At 44.1% G+C, this 24,460-nt stretch overlaps 1 protein-coding gene across 7 annotated transcripts in view; it reads right to left on the bottom strand.

The window, feature by feature from the left end:
* Positions 1-24,460, bottom strand: part of LOC137376165 (utrophin-like) — a 904,611-nt gene that overhangs the window by 779,778 nt on the left and 100,373 nt on the right. For all 7 annotated transcript variants that reach the window (XM_068044198.1, XM_068044197.1, XM_068044199.1 and 4 more), the window contains one exon: positions 10,310-10,371. In XM_068044198.1, the coding sequence (XP_067900299.1) occupies positions 10,310-10,371 (62 nt within the window). The remainder of the gene's footprint in view (positions 1-10,309; positions 10,372-24,460) is intronic.

Here is a 24,460-nt window from a genome sequence, read left to right on the forward strand (position 1 = left end):
AAATGACCCAGCAAGCTGCTCAGTTGTACCAAACCGCTAGAGTAAAGTCTGAAAGGAATGTTACCAGATGAACCACCTGACATCGGCACCAGAAACGACAACAGCACAGCCAACTCTGTCAACTCCGCAAAGTCCTCCTTACTAACATCTGGGGACTTGTGCCAAAATTGGGAGAGCTGTCCCACAGACTAGTCAAGCAACAGCCCAACATAGTCATACACAAAGAATCATACCTTATAATGTTCCAGACACCACAATCATCATCCCTGGGTATGTCCTGTTCCACTGACAGGACAGACCACCAGAGGTTGTGTACAGTAAGGAAGGAGATGCCCTGGGAGTGCTCAACATCGACTCCGGACCCCATGAAGTCTCATGGCATCAGGTCAAACATGGGCATGGAAACCTCCTGCTGATTACAACCCCCTCAGCTGATGGGTCAGTACTCTTCCATGTTGAGCACCACTTGGAAGCAGCACTGAGGGTGGGGGACTTCAATGTCCATCACCAAGAGTGGATTGTTAGCACCACTACTGACCAAGTCTTAAAGGGCATAACTGCTAGACTGGGTCTGCAGCAGGTGGTGAGGGAGCGAAGAAGAGGGAAAAACCTGCTTGACCTCGCCCACCCAATCTACCTGTTGCAGATGCATCTGTCCATGACAGTATTAGGAGTGACCACCGCACAGTCCCTGTGGAGACGATGTCCCGTCTTCACATTGAGGATACTCTCCATCGCGTTGTGTGGCACTAACGTTGTGCTAAATGGGATAGATTACGGACAGATCTAGCAACTCAAAATTGGGCATCCATGAGGCGTTGTGGTTCATCAACAGCAGTAGAATTGTATTCAACCACAATCCATAACCTCATGGCCTAGCATATCCCCCACTTCCAATTTCCTCCAAGCCGGGGGATCAACCCTGGTTCAATGAAGAGTGCAGGAGGGTATTCCAGGAGCAACACCAGGCATACCTAAAAATGAGTTGTCAACCTGGTGAAGCTACAACACAGGACTACCGTAATGAGTTCTTTATGCTGTCTGTGCAACATAAATGAGATGCGTGGAGTCCAGTTCATTGAAGATCTCTAACAGGTTTATTAACAGCTGAACTATTATGTACAGTACAGAGCAAATTATTTACAGAACCTTCCTTCAGGTGTTGCAATTGAAGGGTGACTCTGCTTTGTGTCACATGACGATATCCTGGTACTTAGCTCATTAGCATACTGAAATCTTAAAGGGGCATCATTCAAGGCAATCATGCAACAACTACATGCATGCCAAACAGCAGAAGCTGTATGCAACATTCAGAGCTAAGCAATCCCACAACCAACGGATCAGATATAAGCGCTGCAGTCCTGCCACATCCAGTCGTGAATGGTGGCAGATAATTAAACAACTAACAGGTGGAGAATCACAGAATAATAGAGTGCAGAAGAGGCCCTTCGGCCCATCGAGTCTGCACCGATGCATTAAAACACCTGACCTGTCTACCTAATCCCATTTGCCAGCACTTGGCCCATAGCCTTGAATGTTATGACATGCCAAGTGCTCATCCAGGTACTTTTTAAAGGATGTGAGGCAACCTGCCTCTACCACCCTCCCAGGCAGGGCATTCCAGACCGTCACCACCCTCTGGGTAAAAAAGTTCTTCCTCAAATCCCCCTTGAACCTCCCACCCCTCACCTTAAACTTGTGACCCCCCATAACTGACCCTTCAACTAAGGGGAACAGCTTCTCCCTACCCACCCTGTCCATGCCCCTCATAATCTTGTACACCTCGATCAGGTCACCCCTCAGTCTTCTCTGCTCCAGTGGAAACAACCCAAGCCTATCCAACCTCTCTTTATAGCTTAAATGTTCCGTCCCAGGCAACATCCTGGTGAAACGCCTCTGCACCCCCTCCAATGCAATCACATCCTTCCTATAATGTGGCAACCTGAATTGCACACAGTACTCCAGCTGTGGCCTTACCAAAGTTCAGTACAACTCCAACATGACCTCCCTGCTTTTGTAATCTATGCCTCGATTGATAAAGGCAAGTGTCCCATATGCCTTTTTCACCACCCTATTAACCTGCCCTTCTGCATTCAGAGATCTATGGACAAACACGCCAAGGTCCCTTTGTTCCTTGGAACTTCCCAGTGTCAGGCCATTCAATGAATACTTCCGAGAAGGCGACTCCACAAATATCCCCATCCTCAACGATGGGGGAGCCTAGCACATCAGTGCAAAAGACGAGGCTGAAGCATTTGCAACCATTTTCAGCCACAAGTGCAGAGTGTATGATCCATCTTGGCCTCCTCCTGAGCAGATGCCAGTCTTCAGCCAATTCGATTCACTCTACGTGATATCAAGAAATGACTGAAGGCACTGGATACGGCAAAGGCTATGGGCTGTGATAACATTATGGCAACAGTACTGAAGACTTGTGCTGCAGAACTTGCCGCGCCCCTAGTCAAGCTGTTCCCGTACAGCTACAACATTGGCATCTACCCAGCAATGTGGAAAATTGCCCAGTGATGTCCTGTACACAAAAAGCAGGACAATTCCAACCCGGCCAATTACTGCCCTATTCGTCTACTCTCGACCATCAGTAAAGTGATGGAAGATGTCGTCGACAGTGCTATCAAGCGACACTTATTCAACAATAACCTGCTTAGTTATGGTTCCTGACCTCATCACAGCCTTGGTCCAAACATGGACAAAAGAGTTGAACTCAAGAGGTGAGGTGAGAGTAACTGCTCTTGACATCAAGGCAGCATTTCATCAGGTGTGGCTCCAAGGAGCACTGGCAAAACTCTAGTCAATGGGAACCAGGGGGAAAATTCTCCGCTGATTGGAGTCATACCCAGCACAAAGGATGATGGCTATGGTTGTTGGAGGCCAATCATCTCAGTCCCAGGACATCACTGCAGGAGTTCCTCAGGGTACTGTCCTAGGCCCAACCATCTTCAGCTGCTTCATCAATGACCTTCCCTCTATCATAAGATCAGAGGTGGAGATGTTTGCTGATGATTGCACAATGTTCAGCACTATTCACGACTCCTCAGATACTGAAGCAGTCCGTGTAGAAATACAGCAAGACCTGGACAACATTCAGGCTTAGGCTGATAAGTGGCAAGTTACACTCGTGCCACACAAGTGCCAGGCAATGACCATCTCCAACAAGAGAGAATCTAACCATCTCCCCTTGACATTCAACTGCATTACCATCACTGAATCCCCCAATATCTTGGGTGTTATCATTGACCAGAAGTTGAACTGGACCAGCCATACAAATACTGTGGCTACAAGAGCAGGTCAGAGGCTGGGAATTCTGTGGTGAGTAACTCACCTCCTGACTCTCCAATCCTGTCCACCATCTACAAGGCACAAGTAAAGAGTGCGATGGAATACTCTCCACTTGCTTGGAATGAGTACAGCTCCAACAATACTCAAGAAACTCAACACCATCCAGGACAAAGCAGCCCTCTCGATTGATACCACATCCACCACCTTCAACATTCACTCCCTCTACCACCTGACAAGTTTCTACCTTAAAAGGTACCTCTCTGGACAGAGAGGGGCAGAATATAGACAGAACAGCCAGAGTAGGTTTTTGTCCAGTTGTGAGACTGTTCCAGCTAAGCAGGAGCCCTGCTGATAATATCTTTTAACTACTGCAGCAGATAAATTGCACGGTGACTTTGGAATCCACCCCCCCCCCCACCCCCCAATCTATGAAAGTGAACCAGAATTTCCACCATTGGCTTTGGATTGAGGCTTAACCACAAGGACCCTGCGATGCTTTACCCTTTACAAGGCAAAGAATATTCAGGCCTGCACTGCTGAAAGATTTCCTCCCGAAAAGCTTCTAAAGGTTTTCTTAAAACAAGTTATTTTACACAATTGGACTCTAAATTGCATGCTACCCTCTACGCTACATCGGTGTGTGTGTGTGTGTGTGTGTGTGTGTGTGTGTGTGTGTGTGTGTGTGTGTGTGTGTGTGTGTGTGTGTGTGTGTGTGAGTGTGTGAGAGTGTGTGTGAGTGTGTGTGAGTGTGTGTGAGAGAGAATGCATGAGTGAGTGAAGTTGCAAATATTTTTCAGTTATTGGGTCAAAATAAATATTGATTTTTCTTTTTTTTTAAAACCAACAAGAAAACCTGTTGTTTGTCTACTTATTTGACCCTTCAAACACTCATGGACTAAAACATTACTTTTACAACACTATCTGCATTCAGTTGAGAGGTGAAAAGTTTAAGTCACCCACACCACTTCTCACCTGTCCGTAACAAGTTCCTGCGTGTTACCAAGTTAGAGGATCTCACCTGGAGCAACAGTAAGCATATTAATAGTATCCTCAGCACACTAGACTTGGGGAATGGGAGAAGAGGAGAAAATCTAGAGTTCTCATTTCCGTGGGTTGGAATTCAGATGACAACAGCATTGTGGTAAGCTGTGCCAGCCCCACGACTGAATAGTAATCCAAAACTGACTGAAGTAGAAGCATACATAGAGAATGGCCACTTCGGCAAGGTACCAGAGGTCAAACAACATCTGTGGGACCAGACCCCAACTTCAATCTGTCCTTTCTAGGAATGAAGGACGTAAAAAAGAAATGCCCCAATTAGTAAGCAAATGATTCCAGTAAATGGGGACTAAAAAGCGTTTTTTTTAATTAAGATCTATGGCAAAAATTGATCAGTGTTGCATTCTCTTTTAGTTCTCCCCAAATTCGTTTTTTTAAGAACATTTTGTCCCCAATACTCTATAGTGAATATCTTGCAGGTTTATACAAACAAAAGCAATAATTATTTTTAAAAGAGAGGAATCGCACACTGGAGATGCTGTTGTTCGTTCTTCAAGGTGAAGATGACCATGTCCATCATCTGGGGTGTTTGATAGGGTTCCGGTGGTTGCATAGGTAACTGTTAAGGCCAAACTGGACTGGGAAGATTCTGCTGCAAATAGGGCAGGATACCGCAGACGCTTGAGTTTTGGATGAGCTGCTGGATGGGGATTTCCTCTCCTTGCATTTTCTCTCTGCCTCCGATATGCACTCGCTTTCAAAGAAAGCCACACCCTTTTTTTATTTGGTTGTGCCAGGTGCAGCGTTCCTGGGCGAGCTTCTCCCAGGACTAGGGGTCGATATCAAAACTTATAAGCAAAGCCTCCAGAGTGTCCTTGTAGTGCTTCCTTTGACCGCCATGAGAGCGCAATCCAGACTCAAGTTCACAACAGAAAATTTGTTTTGCTAAGTGAGTGTCAAGCATTCTGGCTACATGACCAGCCCAACTCAGTCGAGACTTTTTTTTTCATTCTGGGATGTGTACGTCGCTGGCTAGGCCAGGATTTATTGCCCATCCCTAATTGCCCTTGAGGTGGTGGTGGTGGTGGTGAGCTGCCTTCTTGAACTGCTGCAGTCCACTGACTTTGTAGCAGTTAGATACAACTGAGTGGCTTGCTAGGCCATTTCAGAGGGCATTTAAGAGTCAACCACATTGCTGTGGGTCTGGAGTCACATGTAGGCCAGACCAGGTAAGGACAGCAGATTTCATTCCCTAAAGGGCATTAGTGAACCAGATGGGCTTTTACAACAGTCGACAATGGTTTCATGGCCATCATTTGACTAGCTTTTTAATTCCAGATTTTTATTAATTGAATTCAAATGCCACCTTCTGCCATGGTGGGATTTGAACCCATGTCCCCAGAGCAGTACCCTGGGTCTCTGCGTTACTAGTGCAGTGTTATTATTACTATGCCACCACCTACCAGAGTTTTACTGGTGTCTCAATATAGCATGCCAGCTCAGGTGAGCATCTCACTGTCTGGTATTTTGTCCTGCCATCTGATCTTTAGAAGCTTCCAAAGGCAGCTCAAGTGAAAGTGGCTGAGCTCCATGGCATGACACTGATACACAATCTAAGTCTAGCATGCTTAGAGCAGAGTGGGCAGGACTATTGCTCTATAGATTTTCAGTTTGGTAGGCAGACTTACTCCTCTTCAATCTCAGACTGATGTTCGAAGTCTGTCGAAAGCTACACTTGCTTTGGCAATTCTTTCATGTGTCTCATCATTGATACAGACAGCTCTGGAGAGAGTGCTACTGAGATTAGTGAACTTATCCTCTGCTGAAATACAAACCTACTGAAACCTTGGGCTCAAGACAGAGCTTTCCTGGAGCAAGCTGGTCAAACCATTGTGATGAATTTCTCAGGGCAGCTGAATTTCTCCATTACCTTCTAAAGGTCCTCACGACTGACTGCGTCTAAGGCCTTGGTCAGGTCAACAAATGTGGTGTACAGGTCCATGTTCTGTTCTTGGTATTTCTCCTGGAGCTGCCTCACTGCAAACACCATATCAGTGGTTCCTCGACCTGTTCTGAAACCACACAACTCTGACACCAAACCATGGTCAAGATGTTGCACTAAGCGGCTCAGAAGGGAAACAGGCGAAGATTTTGCCGGCGATGGAGAAGAGTGAGATTCCTCTGTGACTGTTGCAAGATTGGTGAGTTCCTTTCCACTTGTAAAGGTGGACAATGGAGGCATCTTTGTATTCTTGCAGGATGTTTCCTTGCTCCCACATAGACTGAAGGAGTTCAGTGAGCTTCTTGACAAGGCATTGACTTCCAGCCTTGGAGACCTCAGCTGGGATAGCATCAACTCCTGGAGCTTTGTCGCTTGACAGGAGTTGCATAGCTTTTGTCGTTTCTAAGCATGGGATGGTCATCATGAGAACAGTTGATGACGACCTGTGGCAGCCTGTTGATAGCTTCTTCATTGATAGATGAAGGTTGACTGAGGATGTGGGTTAAAGTGCTCTGCCCATCTTTCTAGAACTTGGGCTTTTTCTGTGAGCAGTGTTGACCCATCGGCAACAAGGATTGGTGATGAACTGAACCAGTTAGGGCAGGTGACTTACTCATGTTCAGGATCCAAGCATTCTGTATATGTGATTGCCTATATGACTGCCTCCTGAACATATTTCCTACCTTTAGGCCTGTCTGGTCCAAGATTCTGAACTTCTGAACGTATAGAACATTGCATATGCTGTGTCCACCACTGCACTGCACTGCACTACCCCAAGTGATGTAATTGTGTTGCTCACAATTAAATTGGCTGTTTGTGATTAAACTACTACTCAAGATCGTAGGCCCATAGTTAAATTGAGCTCTCTTCTGACGATTCCATTAAATTTAAGCAGAAAGTGATACAATTCTGAAAAATTCCACAAAATACCAATTTCTTCATTTTTGGAAAAGATGCATGCAGCACCAGTCGGTGGAAGATTACACAACAATGCCCACTGCTCTTGACTGAAATCCTAGTGTCTGCAAGTACAATCTACCATGCCATATTGCAGCACTTGGATTACATTGTCGGATTGTTGTACCCAATTCACTAGTTACTTACTGATGTCATCAGATTTAAAAATGCCTTTTCATGCATGATAGTGATTAAAGCATTAATCTCCAACATTCTGCATATCATCCAGTGAAACAAAATGGAGTGGGGGACATTAGTAAAACGTTCCTCAACAATTCTTTCGAAGGTTTGAGCCTTGTTTTACACAGCGCTATAGTGCAAAAGACCATCATATTCAGTCTGGAAACCACCGGCTTCAGTACTGGAATGGGAATACCATAGCAGGAGTCCAAACTACAGGCTGTGACTGCTCTATGATCCTATTCTATTACATGTCACCCCTATGCCTGTCAATTTGTGTTGATATTTCATACTCCCTGGTTTGTCTTGTTTTGAATTTCATGGGCTTGGAGGTTTACAAAGTGCTTTTCTTTTTAATACTGTTGTCACATTAGTGGACAACACTAAATCTTAAAGGAAAGAAAGTTGCTGCATTTCTATAGCATCTGTCACATCCTCAGGACGTCCCAAAGTGTTCCATAGCTGAAGAGTCACTTCCGAAGTGTAGTTCTTGTTCTAATATAGGGAGATGCCACAGCCAATTTGCACTCAGCAAGGGTCCACAAACATCAATGAAATGGATGATCAGATAAACTGTTCCTGGCAGTTTTGGCTGAAGAGGAATGCCAGACAGGACAGCTGGAGAACTTCCAGCTCTTCTCGGATTAGTGTCATAGGATCTTTTACATAGCGAACAGGCGAGGGGGCCTCAGATTAGCATCTTATTTGAAAGACTGCAACATGGGCAATGCAGCACTCCCTTCAGTGGTGTAATAAAGTGTCAGGGTAAGCCACATGCTCAAGTCCTGGAGTCCTATCAGCAATCTGAAGTGTGTAAATTGACTTGAACATTATACATGGCCCTGTGATTCTACACTGGAGGGCTCAATTCAACATACAGTGCACATAATAATTGATTACAGGAGCCTACTGCACATCTGCACAGCTACAGTAAATAACTTAATTGTTAAATGTCTCAATCAACGTAATATGTAGGTTCTGTTGTGCGGTTAAAGTAGCAATAAATTGTGTGTAGATTCTGAGACTTTTTTTTAACGTGCCAAACCCGTCAAAAAAAAAAGCAGAGAATAAACAGAACACTTTCACATGGGATTAGATCAGAAATATTTTGGGAGACATGCTCTACAATGAACTGCATCCAGTTCTATTCTTGGGAAATTCAGTTTCTCTCAGGACAGAAGAAAAAAACTCCTATTCCCTACAAATTTGCCTCCAACCCCCGCCAGACATTTGGCCCAATTAGTAATTCTCACATTAATGTCTTGATCCACTTACTAACCTAGTCCCCTCCCATACTGGAATTAATTTTTTGAAGTCTCCGATACAGGGCGGCACAGTGGCGTAGTGGTTAGCACTGCAGCCTCACAGCTCCAGGGACCCGGGTTCGATTCCGGGTACTGCCTGTGTGGAGTTTGCAAGTTCTCCCTGTGTCTGCGTGGGTTTTCTCCGGGTGCTCCGGTTTCCTCCCACAAGCCAAAAAGACTTGCAAGTTGGTAGGTAAATTGGCCATTATAAATTGTCACTAGTATAGGTAGGTGGTAGGGAAATATAGCGTCAGGTGGGGGATGTTTGGTAGGAATGTGGGATTAGTGTAGGATTAGTATAACTGGGTGGTTGATGGTCGGCACAGACTCGGTGGGCCGAAGGGCCTGTTTCAGTGCTGTATCTCTAATCTAATCTAACCTCATGCTTCCTATGCCTATTCCCCATCTAATGTACAACTTGCTCAACTGGCGAACAGAGGTTACACAATAGCAACCTGGTGCAAATTATCTTGGATTTCTCTCCCCTCTTCCCTCCACCACCCTTTTCTTCCCAGGACCATGAAGTGGAAATACCTCAGTTACTCTAATTATTTTTCCCAATATCCCATCTGGGAATGAAATTGCATAGGATGCTAAATTTTCTGTAGTCCTATTACATGGGCACTCAACTGGCCAGATACATGCCAGTAAGTAAAAACAAGAAATGCTGGAACCACTCAGCAGGTCTGGCAGCATTTGTGGAAAGAGAAGCAGAGTTAACATTTCGGGTCAGTGACCCTTCTTCGGAACGGGGGGTTCCAAAGAAGGGTCACTGACCTGAAACTTTAACTCTGCTTCTCTTTCCACAGATGCTGCCAGACCTGCTGAGTGGTTCCAGCATTTCTTGTTTTTATTTCAGATTTCCAGCATCCGCAGTATTTTGCTTTTATCATGCCAGCAAGTATATTGGTACAACAATCTTTAATGAGAGTATCAAGGGTCAATGTTATTTGACTGAAACAGCATCAGCACAAGTGTCAAACAGCAGAGAGAAGATTCTAAAATTTTGATTCAAATTTCACAAGTCCCTAAAGTGCCAGAAATCAGGAAGTTGCAAAAGAAGTGGCGAGATTAGGCCCATTGCATCGTCACTGTGCCACACTGTACTTGAACAACTGTACACAGAGCTTGCATCTTGCCAGATCTCTTCATTAGAATGGACAGGAAGCAGCTACGCCATGGAAAAATTTATGAGGGGAAACTAAAAGTGCCAATTCCCAGCACATGACGACTCTCTTGGACACAACTGTACAAACAAATATGGAATTCTACTCCCAGAACCATACAAGAGGTCACACTGTGCACTTCCAACTTCAGTACGATAGGCCAATCTACAGGGTAGTGTTCCAGTAACATCACTCTGAATTAAAACATTGCACAATAAAGCCTGTCTCTCCCACACAGTAAACCAAAGCCACATATAAATGAACACTAACATTTCTGTCCAGGTCATTCAAGCAGTTTTGCACACTACACAATAAGCCTATATAGGGTCATGTTGCCTAAACACCAAGAAGTAGAGGTGCCCCAGACAGCAATGTTCAAGTCTCGCACTGCATCTTAAGTTTACCTTTGCACAGCGTGCATTGATCCATTTTGTGAAGGTTTTCTTCTGTACGCCATCATGTTCATCTGAAAAGAAAACAGAAGACAACAAAGTCAGCAGTCATCAAAACTAGCACAAACTAGGGAACTAAAATTTATAGTAAACGACTAATCTGCTGTTACAATTCAAGTTTTAAACTTTCAGAATTTTTTCCATTTGCCACTTTCCTCTCCTCTCCTCACACGCCCCACATCCCATGAATGAATAAAAACACACCACTGATTCTTAAAAGGGTACTATTCTTGGTACTGATTATCCTTGAGTAACTCTGAAAAATGCAATTTTTGCTGTGCAATGTCAAAGTGGTGATCCAGAATCTATCAATGTCATGGAAGTGATCACAGCGAAGATGGTTATGTCCCCAAGCAAACTTCGCAATAAGAGTCAACAACTATGGGCCCAAGCTGCTGAGCATAAGAAACAGGAGCAGCAGTAGGCCATATGACCCATTGAGCCTGCTCCACCATTCAATAAGGCTGAAGCACATCTGGCCAGGCAGTGAAGAAAGCGGGGGATGGACACTCGGCATTATACCCTAGGATGTAAATGCATTGGAAGCGGTTCAGAGGAGGTTTACTAGATTGATACCTGGAATGAGCGAGTTGTCTTATGAGGAAAGATTGGACAGATTGAGCTGTTTTCACTGGAGTTTAGAAGAGTGAGGGGAGGCTTAGTCATAGATTTGATTGAAGTATGTAAGATCCTGAATGGTCTTCACAGGGTGAATGTGGAAAGGATGTTTCCTCTTGAGGGCGAGTCCAGAACCAAGGGGCACTGTTTGAAAATTAGGGGTCGCCCTTTTAGGACAGAGACGAGGAGAATTTTTTTTGAGGGTTGTACGACTTTGGAATTTTCTGCCTCAGAAGGTGGTGGAGGCAGGATCATTGAATATTTTTAAGGCGGAGGTAGATAGATTCTTGTTGGGCAAGGGAATCAAAGATTATCGGGGGCAGATGGGAGTGTGGAATTCAAGACACAAACAGATCAGCCATGTTCTTATTGAATGGCGGAGCAGGCTCAACGGGCTGAATGGCCTACTTCTGCTCCTAATTCATATCGTTGTATGGTACCCTAGAACCCTTGCAAAAGGCCAGGGCGAACTATGCGGATTCTTAAAAATCAGTAAAGCCTATTAGTGCAGTTACAGCCTCTGGTGAACCCTGCCTGCCCAAGAGAGGGAATGACATAAAAGTTGAATATTTTGTATATATTAGGCAGGCTGGAGGTCAAATCCCAAGTCACTGTATTTCTTCTCACACTCCACTCCTGATGCAACTGATATATTTACTCTTCGAAGCTTGGCAGCTCTCCAGTTCCTTTCCCAAATGGCCATTCTTAATAGTCGAGTATAGACAGGGCAAGCAAGATATGTCGAACGTACCAGCTGAGATGAACCTATTCCCAATACTGTCTCATCAGGAACACTGGACAATTTTTCTCGTCACTGTGCAATAAACATTAACAAGTAGCATCACCAAATTATTGCAAGCAATGAATGTTTCAGATTGTCAAGAAAACACTATATGCCAAATGAGAAATATTAATTTCATTGGTTGGAAACTTACATTAGACTTCTAATGGAGAAAAATCTTGCAGTTTTTTTATTTCAAAACTGGCAACCAAGATGGCCACCACAATTTGCGCCTAAAACACCTTTTCATATTCAAAAGATCCACCCGAAGCCAGAGGGTTGAGCAACATGGACCCAGAACAACAGCTTGCCCCAAGTGATTGAAATACCTAAAATGGCTTCATTAACACAGCAGTCAAGGCAATCCTAACACACTGACTTTGAAAGAGCAAACCCCCAAGTGTAAATTGGCATCCTGGAGCATGTGGAGCCAATTCCTAACCTTGAATATTAGAAGGTTCCAAAAAACCTGAAGCAGCCATGTGACCATCTGTGCATTTCAGGGGGAGCTGCTTTTGTTTCCTTTGGACAAAGAGACAAGCATTAACTGAGACTGCAGCAGCAGAGAACGCTGTGGGCTTCCCTTTCTCTCTCTCGAGAAAACATCAAGTTTGAAAACCGTCTGCGCCAGTGGACCCTCCAAGCCTACAGACTGCTGCAGCCAAAGACCAGGGGAAGAGAGACAACTACAATTCCACCTTCAAGAAAACCCTGAACAAAGCAAGCCAGCCAAAGTGCATTTTGACCAACCAAGGACTTCAAGAGTATAACTCCAGCCAATCACCGAATCATCCAACCTCAAACTGTGTATTTAACTTTTATTTATTCCAGACTTTAATGCAACCAAAACCCCTACTTTCCGCTTTGTAATCTATTTGTGTGCGTGTGATTCCCGTGTGGAAGTGTGCGTGAATGAGTAGCCTTTTTTTAAGTGTCTTTAAATTGGGGTTAGGGTGTTAACTATAATAAACTTACCTCTTTCTTGTTTAAACTTAAGAAAACCTATCCTATTGGTTCTTTCACAATCACAGTAAAGGAAAAAGGTGGTAAGCACAACCACTGTTTTAAAAAAAAAGGAATAAACTCTGTTGCGGTCAAACAAGAGGAAGGGCAAGAGTTAAGCCTGAGACCCCGTTCTCACCTAGCCATAACAAGATGCAGAAGTTTCCACACTAAAATTTAAATTAAAATTTAAAATAGCATATTAATTGCCAATCCTTGGCATACATGTGATGCTTCCAGATAACTATGTCTTCAAGAACCCAGCATCTATGAAAATTTTTAGTTTACAGTATTAAGCAATGGACTCTACTGCATGATGATTTGTTAACCCTCAATCTTTTTTTTTGTGGGATGTGGACCTCGCTGACTAGGCAAGTATTTATTGTCCATCCCTAATTACCCTTGAACTGAGTGTGCTTGCTAGGCCATTTCAGAGGACATTTTCAAAGTCAACCACATTGCTGTGGGTCTGATGTCACATGTAGGCTAGACCAGGTAAAGAGGGCAGATTTTCTCCCCTAAAGGACATTAGTGAACCAGGTGGGGTTTTTTTTCAACAATCGACAATGGTTTCATGGTTTTTTTTTTAAATTACAGATTTATTAATTAAATTCAAATTTCACCATCTGCCGTGGTGGGATTCGTACCCTTGTCCCCGGAGCATTAGCCTGAGCTCTGGATTACTAGTCCAGTGACATTACCATTATGCTACTGCTTCCTCAACCATCAATCAACTGTCTTTTATGTAAATCAGGGCTGTTGGAAGGATTTACATAGAAACATAGAAAATAGGAGCAGCAGGAGTAGGCCATTCGTCCCTTTGAGCCTGCTGCGCCATTCATTATGATCATGGCTAATCATCCAACTCAGTAACCTGTTCCCGCTTTCCCCCCATATCCTTTGAACCCTTTCGCCCCAAGAGCTATACCTAACTCCTTCTTGAAAACATACAATGTTTTGGCCTCAACTGCTTTCTGTGGTAGCGAATTCCACAGGCTCACCACTCTCTGGGTGAAGTAATTTCTTCTCATCTCAGTACTGAAAGGTTTACCCCATATCCTTAGACTATGACCTCTGGTTCTGGACTCCCCCACATCGGGAACATCCTTCCTGCATCTACCCTGTCAAGTCCTGATAGAATTTTATAGGTTTCTGTGAGATCCCCCACCCCCCCCCCCACTCTTATAAACTCCAGCGAATATAATCCTAACCGACTCCATCTCTCTTCATACATCAGTCCCCCCAACCCAGGAATCAGTCTGGTAAACCTTCGCTGCCCTCCCTCTATAGCAAGAACATCCTTCTTCAGATAAGGAAACCAAAACTGCACACAATATTCCAGGTGTGGCCTCACCAAGAGCCTGTATAATTGCAGCAAGACATCCCTGCTCCGATACTCGAATCCTCTCGCTATGAAGGCCAACATACCATTTGCCTTTTTTAACCGCCTGCTGCACCTGCATGCTTACCTTCAGTGACTGGTGTACGAGAACAACCAGGTCTCTCAGTTTATAGCAGTTCAGATAATGATCTGCCTTCCTGTTTTTTCTACCAAAGTGGATAACCTCACATTTATCCACATTATTCTGCATCTGCCATGCATCTGCCCACTCACTCAACTTCTCCAAATCACCCTGAAGCCTCTCTGCATCCTCCTCACAACTCACCCTCCCACCCAGTTTTGTGTCATCTGCAAATTTGGAGATATTCCATTTAGTTCCCTCATCTAAATCATTAATATATATTGTAAATAGCAGGGTTCCTAGCATCAATCCCTGCCGGCCATTCGGAAAAAGACCCGTTTATTCCTATTCTTTGTTTCCTGTCTTCCAACCAATTTTCTATCCATCGCAATACACTACCCCCAATCCCATGCGCTTGAATTTTATACACTAATCTCTTATGTGGGACATTGTCGAAAGCCTTCTTAAAGTCCAAATAAACTACATCCACTGGCTGTCCCTCATCGACTCTAATAGTTACATCCTCGAAGAATTCTAGTAGATTTGTCAAGCATGATTTTCCTTTCGTAAATCCATGCTGACTCTGTCCGATTCTACCACTATTCCCCAAGTGCTCTGCTATAAAATCTTTGATAATGGACTCTAGAATTTTCCCCACTACCGATGTCAGGCTGACTGGTCTATAATTCCCTGTTTTCACTCTACCTCCCTTTTTAAATAGTGGCGTTACATTAGCTACCCTCCAATCTGTAGGAACTGTTCCAGAGTCTATAGACCACCAATGCATCCACCATTTCTAGGGTCACTTCCTTAAGTACTCTGGGATGTAGATTATCAGGCCCTGAGGATTTATCGGCCTTCAATCCGATCAATTTCCCCAACACCATTTCTCGACTAATACTGATTTCCTTCAGTTCCTCCCTCTCACTAAACCTTGTGCTTCAGAATGTTGGACTTCAGTTTCATTTTTTTTTAAAAAACAAATCATTAATTAGGTTTATCTGAAAAAATTCTCATTATATTTCTTTCACAGTTGAATTCGAAGACATGAAATCACAGGGATTAAGCACAGTAGCAGAAACTGTTTGAAAATAAATGTAAAAAGCTCATACTTTTATCATCCAGTGAATAATCGGAGCACATTTAGGGGTTTGCAGCTGGAATAGGGGGAGACCAATAAAAGTGTGTGTTCCATGATACTGTACAGAAGTTATAGCCCCTTTAAACTACAGCTGGACTGTTTAAGTTTTATTTTTTAAATCACAATTTGTATGTATCACAATTTGTTGAGAGGGTGCGGGACATCTGCTCAGGGTTGGAAAGGAACTCAGTAGGAGGGGGAGGATCCAGGCGTCGTGGTCCATGTAGGTACCAACGACATAGGCAGGACAAGGAAAGAGGCTCTGCATAGTCAGTATGAGGAGCTAGGCAACAAATTAAGCAGAACCTCAAAGGTAATAATCTCTGGATTATTACCTGAGTCACATGCAAATTGGAGTAGGGCAAATAAAATTGGAGAAATGAATGCATGGCTCAAAGACTGGTGTGGTAGAAGTGGGTTCCGGTTCGTGGGGCACTGGCACCAGTACTGGAGAACGTGGGGGCTGTACCGTTGGGACGGTCTATATCTGAACTATGCTGGGACCAGTGTTCCAGCAAGCCGCATAACTAGGGAAGTAGAAAGGGTTTTAAACTAAATAATGAGGGCAAGGGATCAAATTTGGGAAGATGTGGTAAATCAAAGAGTAGAGACAAGGCAAGAGAGAAATATATGAACATGGGAAAAGATAAACAGACCGTGACAGGAAGGGACAGCGACTACAAATCTAACAGCAAATCAGCAGATAAGGCAAGCGGTTACAAAAAAGAATAAAAGGTCAAAACTAAAGGCTCTGTATCTGAATGCACGCAGCATTCGAAACAAAACAAATGAATTGATAGCGCTAGTAGAAATATATAAGTCTGATCTGATAGCCATTACAAAGACATGGCTGCAGGATGGCATAGATTGGGACCTGAATATTGAAGGGTACATGACATGGAGGAATGACAGGAAGCTAGGAAATGGTGGAGGTGAGTCTCTTGTTAATTAATGATGGTATTAGCACAACAGGGAAGGATGACCCAAGTTCAGCAAATCAGGATGTAGAAGCGGTTTGGGTCTAGATGAGAAATGATAAAGGCAAGTCCTTTGTGGGAGTGGTGTACAGGCCCCTGACAGGACACAGTATAAAGGAAGAAATAATGAATGCTACTCAGAAAGGTATGGCGATAATCATGGGGTATTTTAATCTACATATCGACTGAAAAAATCAAATGGGCAAAGGTAGCCTAGATGAGAATTTGAGACAACCAGACAGCAGACGATGTTGACCTGGTATTGTGCAACGAGATAGGATTAATTCATGACCTCACACTGAAGGCGCCCCTAGGCAGCAGCAATCTTAATAGGTTTGAATTTTACATTCCGTTTGAGGAAGAGAAGAGTGGGTCTAAGACTAGCATTTTAAACTTAAATACGGGCAATTATGAGGGCATGAAAGCAGAGCCAGCAAAAGTGAACTGGCAAAGTAGGTTAAGGGATAAGTCAATAGAGACGCAGTGGCAGACATTTAAGGGGATATTTCAGAATACACAGAATAGATACATTCCAATGAGAGAGAAAAATTCCAAGGGGTGGACCCGTCACTCGTGGTTAACTAAAAAACTTAAAGAAAAGCATATGACATCTGACATGTGGGAGTCTTTCAAACGTCAGTTGATTAAAATCCAGGACCAGCATGTTCCTGTGAGGAAGGAGGATAAGTTTGGCAAGTTTCGGGAACCTTGGATAACACGGGATATTGTGAGCTGAGTCAAAAAGAAAAAGGAAGCATTCGTAAGGTCTGGAAGGCTAGGAACAGACGAATCCCTTGAGGAATATAAAGACAGTAGGAAGGAACTTAAGCAAGGAGTCAGGAGGGCTAAAAGGGGTCATGAAAAGTCATTGGCAAACAGGATTAAGGAAAATCCCAAGGCTTTTTATACAAATATAAAGAGCAAGAGGGTAACTAGGGAAAGGGTTGGCCCACTCAAGGAAAGAAAAGGGAATCTGTGCGTGGAGCCAGAGGAAATGGGCAAGGTACTAAATGAGTACTTTGCATCAGTATTCACCAAAGAGAAGGACTTGGTGGATGATGAGCCTAGGGAAGGGAGTGTAGACAGTCTCAGTCATCTCATTATCAAAAAGGTGGTGGTGTTGGGTGTCTTGCAAAGCATTAAGGTAGATAAGTCCCCAGGGCCTGATGGGATCTACCCCAGAATACTGAGGGAAGCAAGGGAAGAAATTGACAGAAATCTTTGCATCCTCATTGGCTACAGGTGAGGTCCCAGAGGACTGGAGAATAGCCAATGTTGTTCCTTTGTTTAAGAAGGGTAGCAAGGATAATCCAGGAAATTATAGGCCGGTGAGCCTTACGTCAGTGGTAGGGAAATGATTAGAGAGGATTCTTCAGGACAGGATTTACTCCCATTTGGAAACAAATGAACTTATTAGCGAGAGACAGCATGGTTTTGTGAAGGGGAGGTCGTGTCTTACTAATTTGATTGAGTATTTTGAGGAAGTGACGAAGATGATTGATGAAGGGCGGGCAGTGGATGTTATCTATGTGGACTTCAGTAAAGCTTTTGACAAGGCCCCTCATGGCAGACTGGTACAAAAGGTGAAGTCACACGGGATCAGAGGTGAGCTGGCAAGATGGATACAGAACTGGCTCGGTCATAGAAGACGGAGGGTAGCAGTGGAAGGGTGCTTTTCTGAATGGAGGGCTGTGACTAGTGGTGTTCCGCAGGCATCAGTGCTGGGACCTTTGCTGTTTGTAGTAGATATAAATGATTTGGAGGAAAATGTAGCTGGGCTGATTAGTAAGTTTGCGGACGACACAAAGGTTGGCGGAATTGCGGATAGTGATGAGGATTGTCAGAGGATACAGCAGGATATAGATCGGTTGGAGACTTGGGCAGAGAAATGGCAGATGGAGTTTAATCCGGACAAATGTGAGGTAATGCATTTTGGAAGGTCTAATGCAGGTGGGAAGTATACAGTAAATGGCAGAGCCCTTAGGAGTATTGGCAGGCAGAGAGATCTGGGCGTACAGGTCCACAGGTCACTGAAAGTGGCAACGCAGGTGGATAAGGTAGTCAAGAAGGCATACGGCATGCTTGCCTTCATCGGTCGGGGCATAGAGTATAAAAATTGGCAAGTCATGCTGCAGCTGTACAGAACCTTAGTTAGGCCACACTTGGGATATTGCGTGCAATTCTGGTCGCCACACGACCAGAAGGACGTGGAGGCTTTGGAGAGGGTACAGAAGAGGTTTACCAGGATGTTGCCTGGTCTGGAGGGCATTAGCTATGAGGAGAGGTTGGATAAACTCGGATTGTTTTCACTGGAACGACGGAGGTGGAGGGGCGACATGATAGAGGTTTGCAAAGTTATGAGCGGCATGGACAGAGTGGATAGTCAGAAGCTTTTTCCCAGGGTGGAAGAGTCAGTTACTAGAGGACATAGGTTTAAGCTGAGAGGGGCAAAGTTTAGAGGGGATGTGCGAGGCAAGTTCTTTACACAGAGGGTGGTGAGTGCCTGGAACTTCCTGCCGGGGGAGGTGGTGGAAGCAGGTACAATAGCGACGTTTAAGAGGCATCTTGACAAATACATGAATAGGATGGGAATAGAGGGATACGGTCCCCGGAAGTGCAGAAGGTTTTAGTTTAGGCAGGCATCAAGATCGGCGCAGGCCTGGAGGGCCGAAAGGCCTGTTCCAAAGAACAAAGAACAGCACAACACAGGAACAGGCCATTCGACCCTCCAAGCCTGCGCCGATCTTGATGCCTGCCGAAACGAACACCTTCTGCAATTCCGGGGCCCATATCCCTCTATTCCCTTCCTATTCATATATTTGTCAAGATGTCTCTTAAACGTCGCTATCATATCTGCTTCCACCACCTCCCCTGGCAGCAAGTTCCAGGCACTCACCACCCTCTGTGTAAAAAACTTGCCTCGCACATCCCCTCTAAACTTTGCCCCTCTCACCTTAAACCTCTGTCCTCTAGTAACTGACTCTTCCACCCTGGGAAAAAGCTTCTGACTATCCACTCTGTCCATGCCGCTCATAACTTTGCAAACCTCTATCATGTCGCCCCTCCACCTCCGTCGTTCCAGTGAAAACAATCCGAGTTTATCCAACCTCTCCTCATAGCTAATGCCCTCCAGACCAGGCAACATCCTGGTAAACCTCCTCTGTACCCTCTCCAAAGCCTCCACGTCCTTCTGGTCGTGTGGCGACCAGAATTGCACGCAATATTCTAAGTGTGGCCTAACTAAAGTTCTGTACAGCTGCAACATGACTTGCCAATTTTTATACTCTATGCCCCGACTGATGAAGGCAAGCATGCAGTATGCCTTCTTGACTACCTTATCCACCAGCGTTGCCACTTTCAGTGACCTGTGGACCTGTACGCCCAGATCTCACTGCCTGTCAATACTCCTAAGGGTTCTGCCATTTACTGTATACCTCCCACCTGCATTAGACCTTCCAAAATGCATTACCTCATATTTGTCCGGATTAAACTCCATCTGCCATTTCTCCGCCCAAGTCTCCAATCGATCTATATCCTGCTGTATCCTCTGACAATCCTCATCATTATCCACAACTCCGCCAACCTTTGTGTCGTCCGCAAACTTAATCAGACCAGCTACATTTTCCTCCAAATCATTTATATCTACTACAAACAGCAAAGGTCCCAGCACTGATCCCTGCGGAACACCACTTAGTCACATCCCTCCATTCAGAAAAACACCCATCCACTGTTACCCTCTGTCTTCTGTGACTAAGCCAGTTCTGTATCCATCTTGCCAGCTCACCTCTGATCCCGTGTGACTTCACCTTTTGTACCAGTCTGCCACGCGTGACCTTGTCAAAGGCTTTACTAAAGTCCATATAGGCAACATCCACCGCCCTTCCTTCATCAATCATCTTCGTCACTTCCTCAAAATACTCAATCAAATTAGTAAACCCTAACCTCCCCTTCACAAAACCATGCTGTCTCTCGCTAATAAGTTCATTTGTTTCCAAATGGGAGTAAATCCTGTCCCGAAGAATCCTCTCTAATAATTTCCCTACCACTGACGTAAGGCTCACCGGCCTATAATTTCCTGGATTATCCTTACTACCCTTCTTAAACAAAGGAACATCATTGGCTATTCTCCAGTCCTCCGGGACCTCACCTGTCGCCAATGAGGATGCAAAGATTTCTGTCAAGGCCCCAGCAATTTCTTCCCTTGCCTCCCTCAGTATTCTAGGGTAGATCCCATCAGGTCCTGGGGACTTATCTGCCTTAATGCTTTGCAAGACACCCAACACCTCCTTTTTGATAATGAGATGACAGACTATCTGCACTCCCTTCCCTAGGCTCATCATCCACCAAGTCCTTCTCCTTGGTGAATACTGATGCAAAGTACTCATTTAGCACCTCACCCATTTTCTCTGGCTCCACGCATAGATTCCCTTCTCTGTCCTTGAGTGGGCCAACCCTTTCCCTGGTTACCCTCTTGCTCTTTATATTTGTATAAAAAGCCTTGGGATTTTCCTTAATCCTGTTTGCCAATGACTTTTCATGACCCCTTTTAGCCCTCCTAACTCCTTGCTTAAGTTCCTTCCTACTGTCTTTATATTCAAGTGTTTCATCTGTTCCTAGCCTTCCAGACCTTACAAATGCTTCCTTTTTCTTTTTGACTCAGCTCACAATATCCCGTGTTATCCAAGCTTCCCGAAACTTGCCAAACTTGTCTTTCTCCTTCACAAGGACATGCTGGTCCTGGATTCTAATCAGCTGACGTTTGAAAGACTCCCACATGTCAGATGTTCCTGTGCTGTATTGTTCTTTGTTCATATCATTGCACAAAGATTGGTGGCAGGTCAGAAGATTGGACAGAATATAAAAAGCAGCAAAGAATGACTAAAAGATTAATAAGGGGGGAGAATTAGAGTACAAGAGAAAGCTGGCTAGAAATATAAAAAGATAGTAAGATTTTCTATAGATATTTTAAAAAGAAAAGTTAACAAAGTGAGCGTTGGTCCACAGAAAGTGAGTCTGGGGAATTAATAAGGGAAAATAAGGAGATGGCAGATGAACTGAACAGGTATTTCACATGGGTCTTCACCATACAGGATACAAGTAACAGCCCAGAAATTGTTGTAAATCATGAAATGGAAGGGAGGCAGGAACTCAAGAAAATTACAATCATCAGGGAAGTGGTACTGAGCCAACTGTTGGAGCTGTGGGCTGACAAGTCCCCAGGTCCTGATGGACTTCATCCTTGGGTCTTAAAAGAAGTGGCTCGTGAGATCGTTGATGCATTGGTTCTGATTTTCCAAAATTCTCTAGATTCGGGGAAGGTTCCGTTAGATTGGAAAATAGCCAATGTAACTCCTTTATTCAAAAAGGGAGGGAGACAGAAAGCAGGAAACTACAGGCCAGTTAGCTTAATATCTGTCTTAGGGAAAATGTTAGAAGCTATCAAAGACATTACAGCAGGGCAGTTAGAAAAGTTCAAGATAATCAGGCAGAGTCAACATGGTTTTGTGAAAGGGAAATCATGTTTAAGCAATTTACTGGAGTTTTTTGAAGTAACAGGTGCTGTGGATAAAGGGGCACTGGTGGATGTATGGTACTTAGGTTTCCAGAAGGAATTTGATAAGGTGCCACATCAAAGGTTATTGCAGAAAAAAGCTCATGATGTCGGGAGTAACATCTTGGCATGGATTTAATAGGTAACAGACAGTAGGCATAAATGGGTCATTTTCTGGATGGCAAGATGTAACAAGCGGTGTGCCACAGGGATCTGTGCTGGGGCCTCAAATTTTTACAATTTATGTAAATGACTTGGATGAAGGGACCGAAGGTATGGTTGCTAAATTTGCTGATGACACAAAGATAGGTAGGAAATTAAGTTGTGAAGAGGATATAAGGAGGTAACAAAGGGATATAGATAGGTTAAGTGAATGGGCAAAGATCTGGCAAATGGAGTATAATGTGGGAAAATGTGAAACCATCCATTTTGGCAGGAATAATAAAAAAGCATATTATCTAAATGGTGAGATTGCAGAGCTCTGAGATGCAGAGGGATCTGGGTGTCCTAGTACACGAATTGCAAAAGTTTAGTATGCAGTACAGCAAGTAATTAGGAAACTAATAGAATGTTGGTCTCATTAATTTAAGGAAGGACGTAAATGTGTTGGAATCAGTTCAAAGAAGGTTTACTCAGTTAATACCTAGAATGGGCTGGTTGTCTTATGAGGAAAGGTTGGACAGGCTAGGCTCGTATCCACTGAGTTTAGAAGAGCAAGAGGTGATTTGATTGAAACATATAAAATTCTGAGGGGTCTTGAAAAGGTAGATGTGGAAAGGATGTTTCCTCCTGTGTGAGAATCTAGAACTAGGGGTCACTGTTTAAAAATAAGGGGTCACCCATTTAAGACAGAGATGAGGAGAAATTTTTTCTCGGAGAGTCGTGAGTCTTTGGAACTCTAGTGGAAGCAGAGTCTTTGAATATTTTTAAGGCAGAGGTGGATAGATTCTTGATAAGCAAGGGGGTGAAAGGTTATTGGGGGCAGACAGGAATGTGGAGTTGAAGTTACAATCAGATTAGCCATGATTTTATTGAATGGCAGAGCAGGCTCGAAGGGCTGAGTGGCCTACTCCTGCTCCTAATTCGTAATGCCGTATGTTTGTGCCACAAGTATTAGGTAATGACCATTTCCAACAAGAGAGAATCGAACCATCTCTCCCTGACAGTCAATGGGATTACCTTTGCTGAATACCCACCATCAACATCCTGAGGGGGGTTCATTTACCAGAAACTTAACTGAACAAGCAACATAAATACCGTGGTTACACGAGGTCAGAGGCTGGGTATTCTGCAGCTCATCAGGGCTCCTTTGACAGAACCTTCCAAACCCGCAGCGTCTACTCCCCAGAAAATCAGGGCAGCTGGTGCATGGGAACACTACCACCTACCAGTTCCCCTCCAAGTCACTCACCATACTGACTTGGAAATACATCACCGTTCCTTCATCACTCCTGGGCTAAAATCTTGGCACTCCCTACCCAACAGCACTGTCGGTGTACCGAAACCACACAGATTGCAGTTGGTCAAGGCAGCGGCTCACCACTACCTTCTCATGGGCAATTAGGGATGGGCAAGAAATGCTGGCCTTGTCAGTGATGCAGACATCTGATGAATGAATAATAAAAAAGATGATCATACCAGGCCTTCCCTCCACTCCTGCTCCCTTAATTCTATCACCCATGCACATTATAGACCCTCCCAGCTCTAAACCTCAACTCACTCAGTTCCATTACCCACCTCCAACATTTGGGTTGCACTTTGCTGTGTTCACTAGACTTCAAAAGCTACAAATTAAGTAAATCAGTAGAGTTGCGTGTGTAAGAGGCTTACAGGAGAGACAGAGAGAAAGAAAACAGAGAGATAAGAGACAATAACAAAGTGTGGGAGAAAAAAATATGGAAATTATAATAAAAAGCCATTAGAAAATTAAACATGAGAGATTATCAGAGCCAGAGAAAATTACAATGGCTGCAATCAGCCTGATATACAGGGCAGCCACTACAGTTAAGACACACGTATTGAACATTGGGAAATGAAATACTGGTGAAAGTTTACCGTTGCATTGGAAAGGGAGACTCGTCTTAAACTTTTGAATGTATTATGGTATTTAACAATGAACAATGTTTCACTGAAAGGAGAGACATTGACATTTTAACTATTAAAGACCACTACCATCTTAACACCTAGTATTTGCTCTGTTTTTAGACTTTGCTCGCATGCCCAAGTACTCTGCTTAATTAAAACTGTCAAAAGGGTCAACCGCTCTCGCCTCAGGTTTTCCACCCTTTTTTTTTAATCATCTGCTGTGCAGGAATTTGGGAACAAAGGGAGGAATTAGCTAGAGGCTTTTCAGGGAAGGAGCAGAGGCATAAAGGATCAGAGATTTAATAAATCCAAGAATGTCCACAAGCATGTTTCAAAGCTCCATACTGTTCTCCAATATAAACATTCCCCATACCAGCAAGATACTAACACACCATGCCGAGCTCAACAATCTGCAAGAAAATGCCAGTCTGTGGAAAAACAGAACTGATACACATCAGACCACCCAATGCCATCTCCGTCTCAGC

Source organism: Heterodontus francisci, chromosome 13 (genome assembly GCF_036365525.1).
Source record: "Heterodontus francisci isolate sHetFra1 chromosome 13, sHetFra1.hap1, whole genome shotgun sequence".
Classification (NCBI taxonomy): Eukaryota; Metazoa; Chordata; class Chondrichthyes; order Heterodontiformes; family Heterodontidae; genus Heterodontus; species Heterodontus francisci.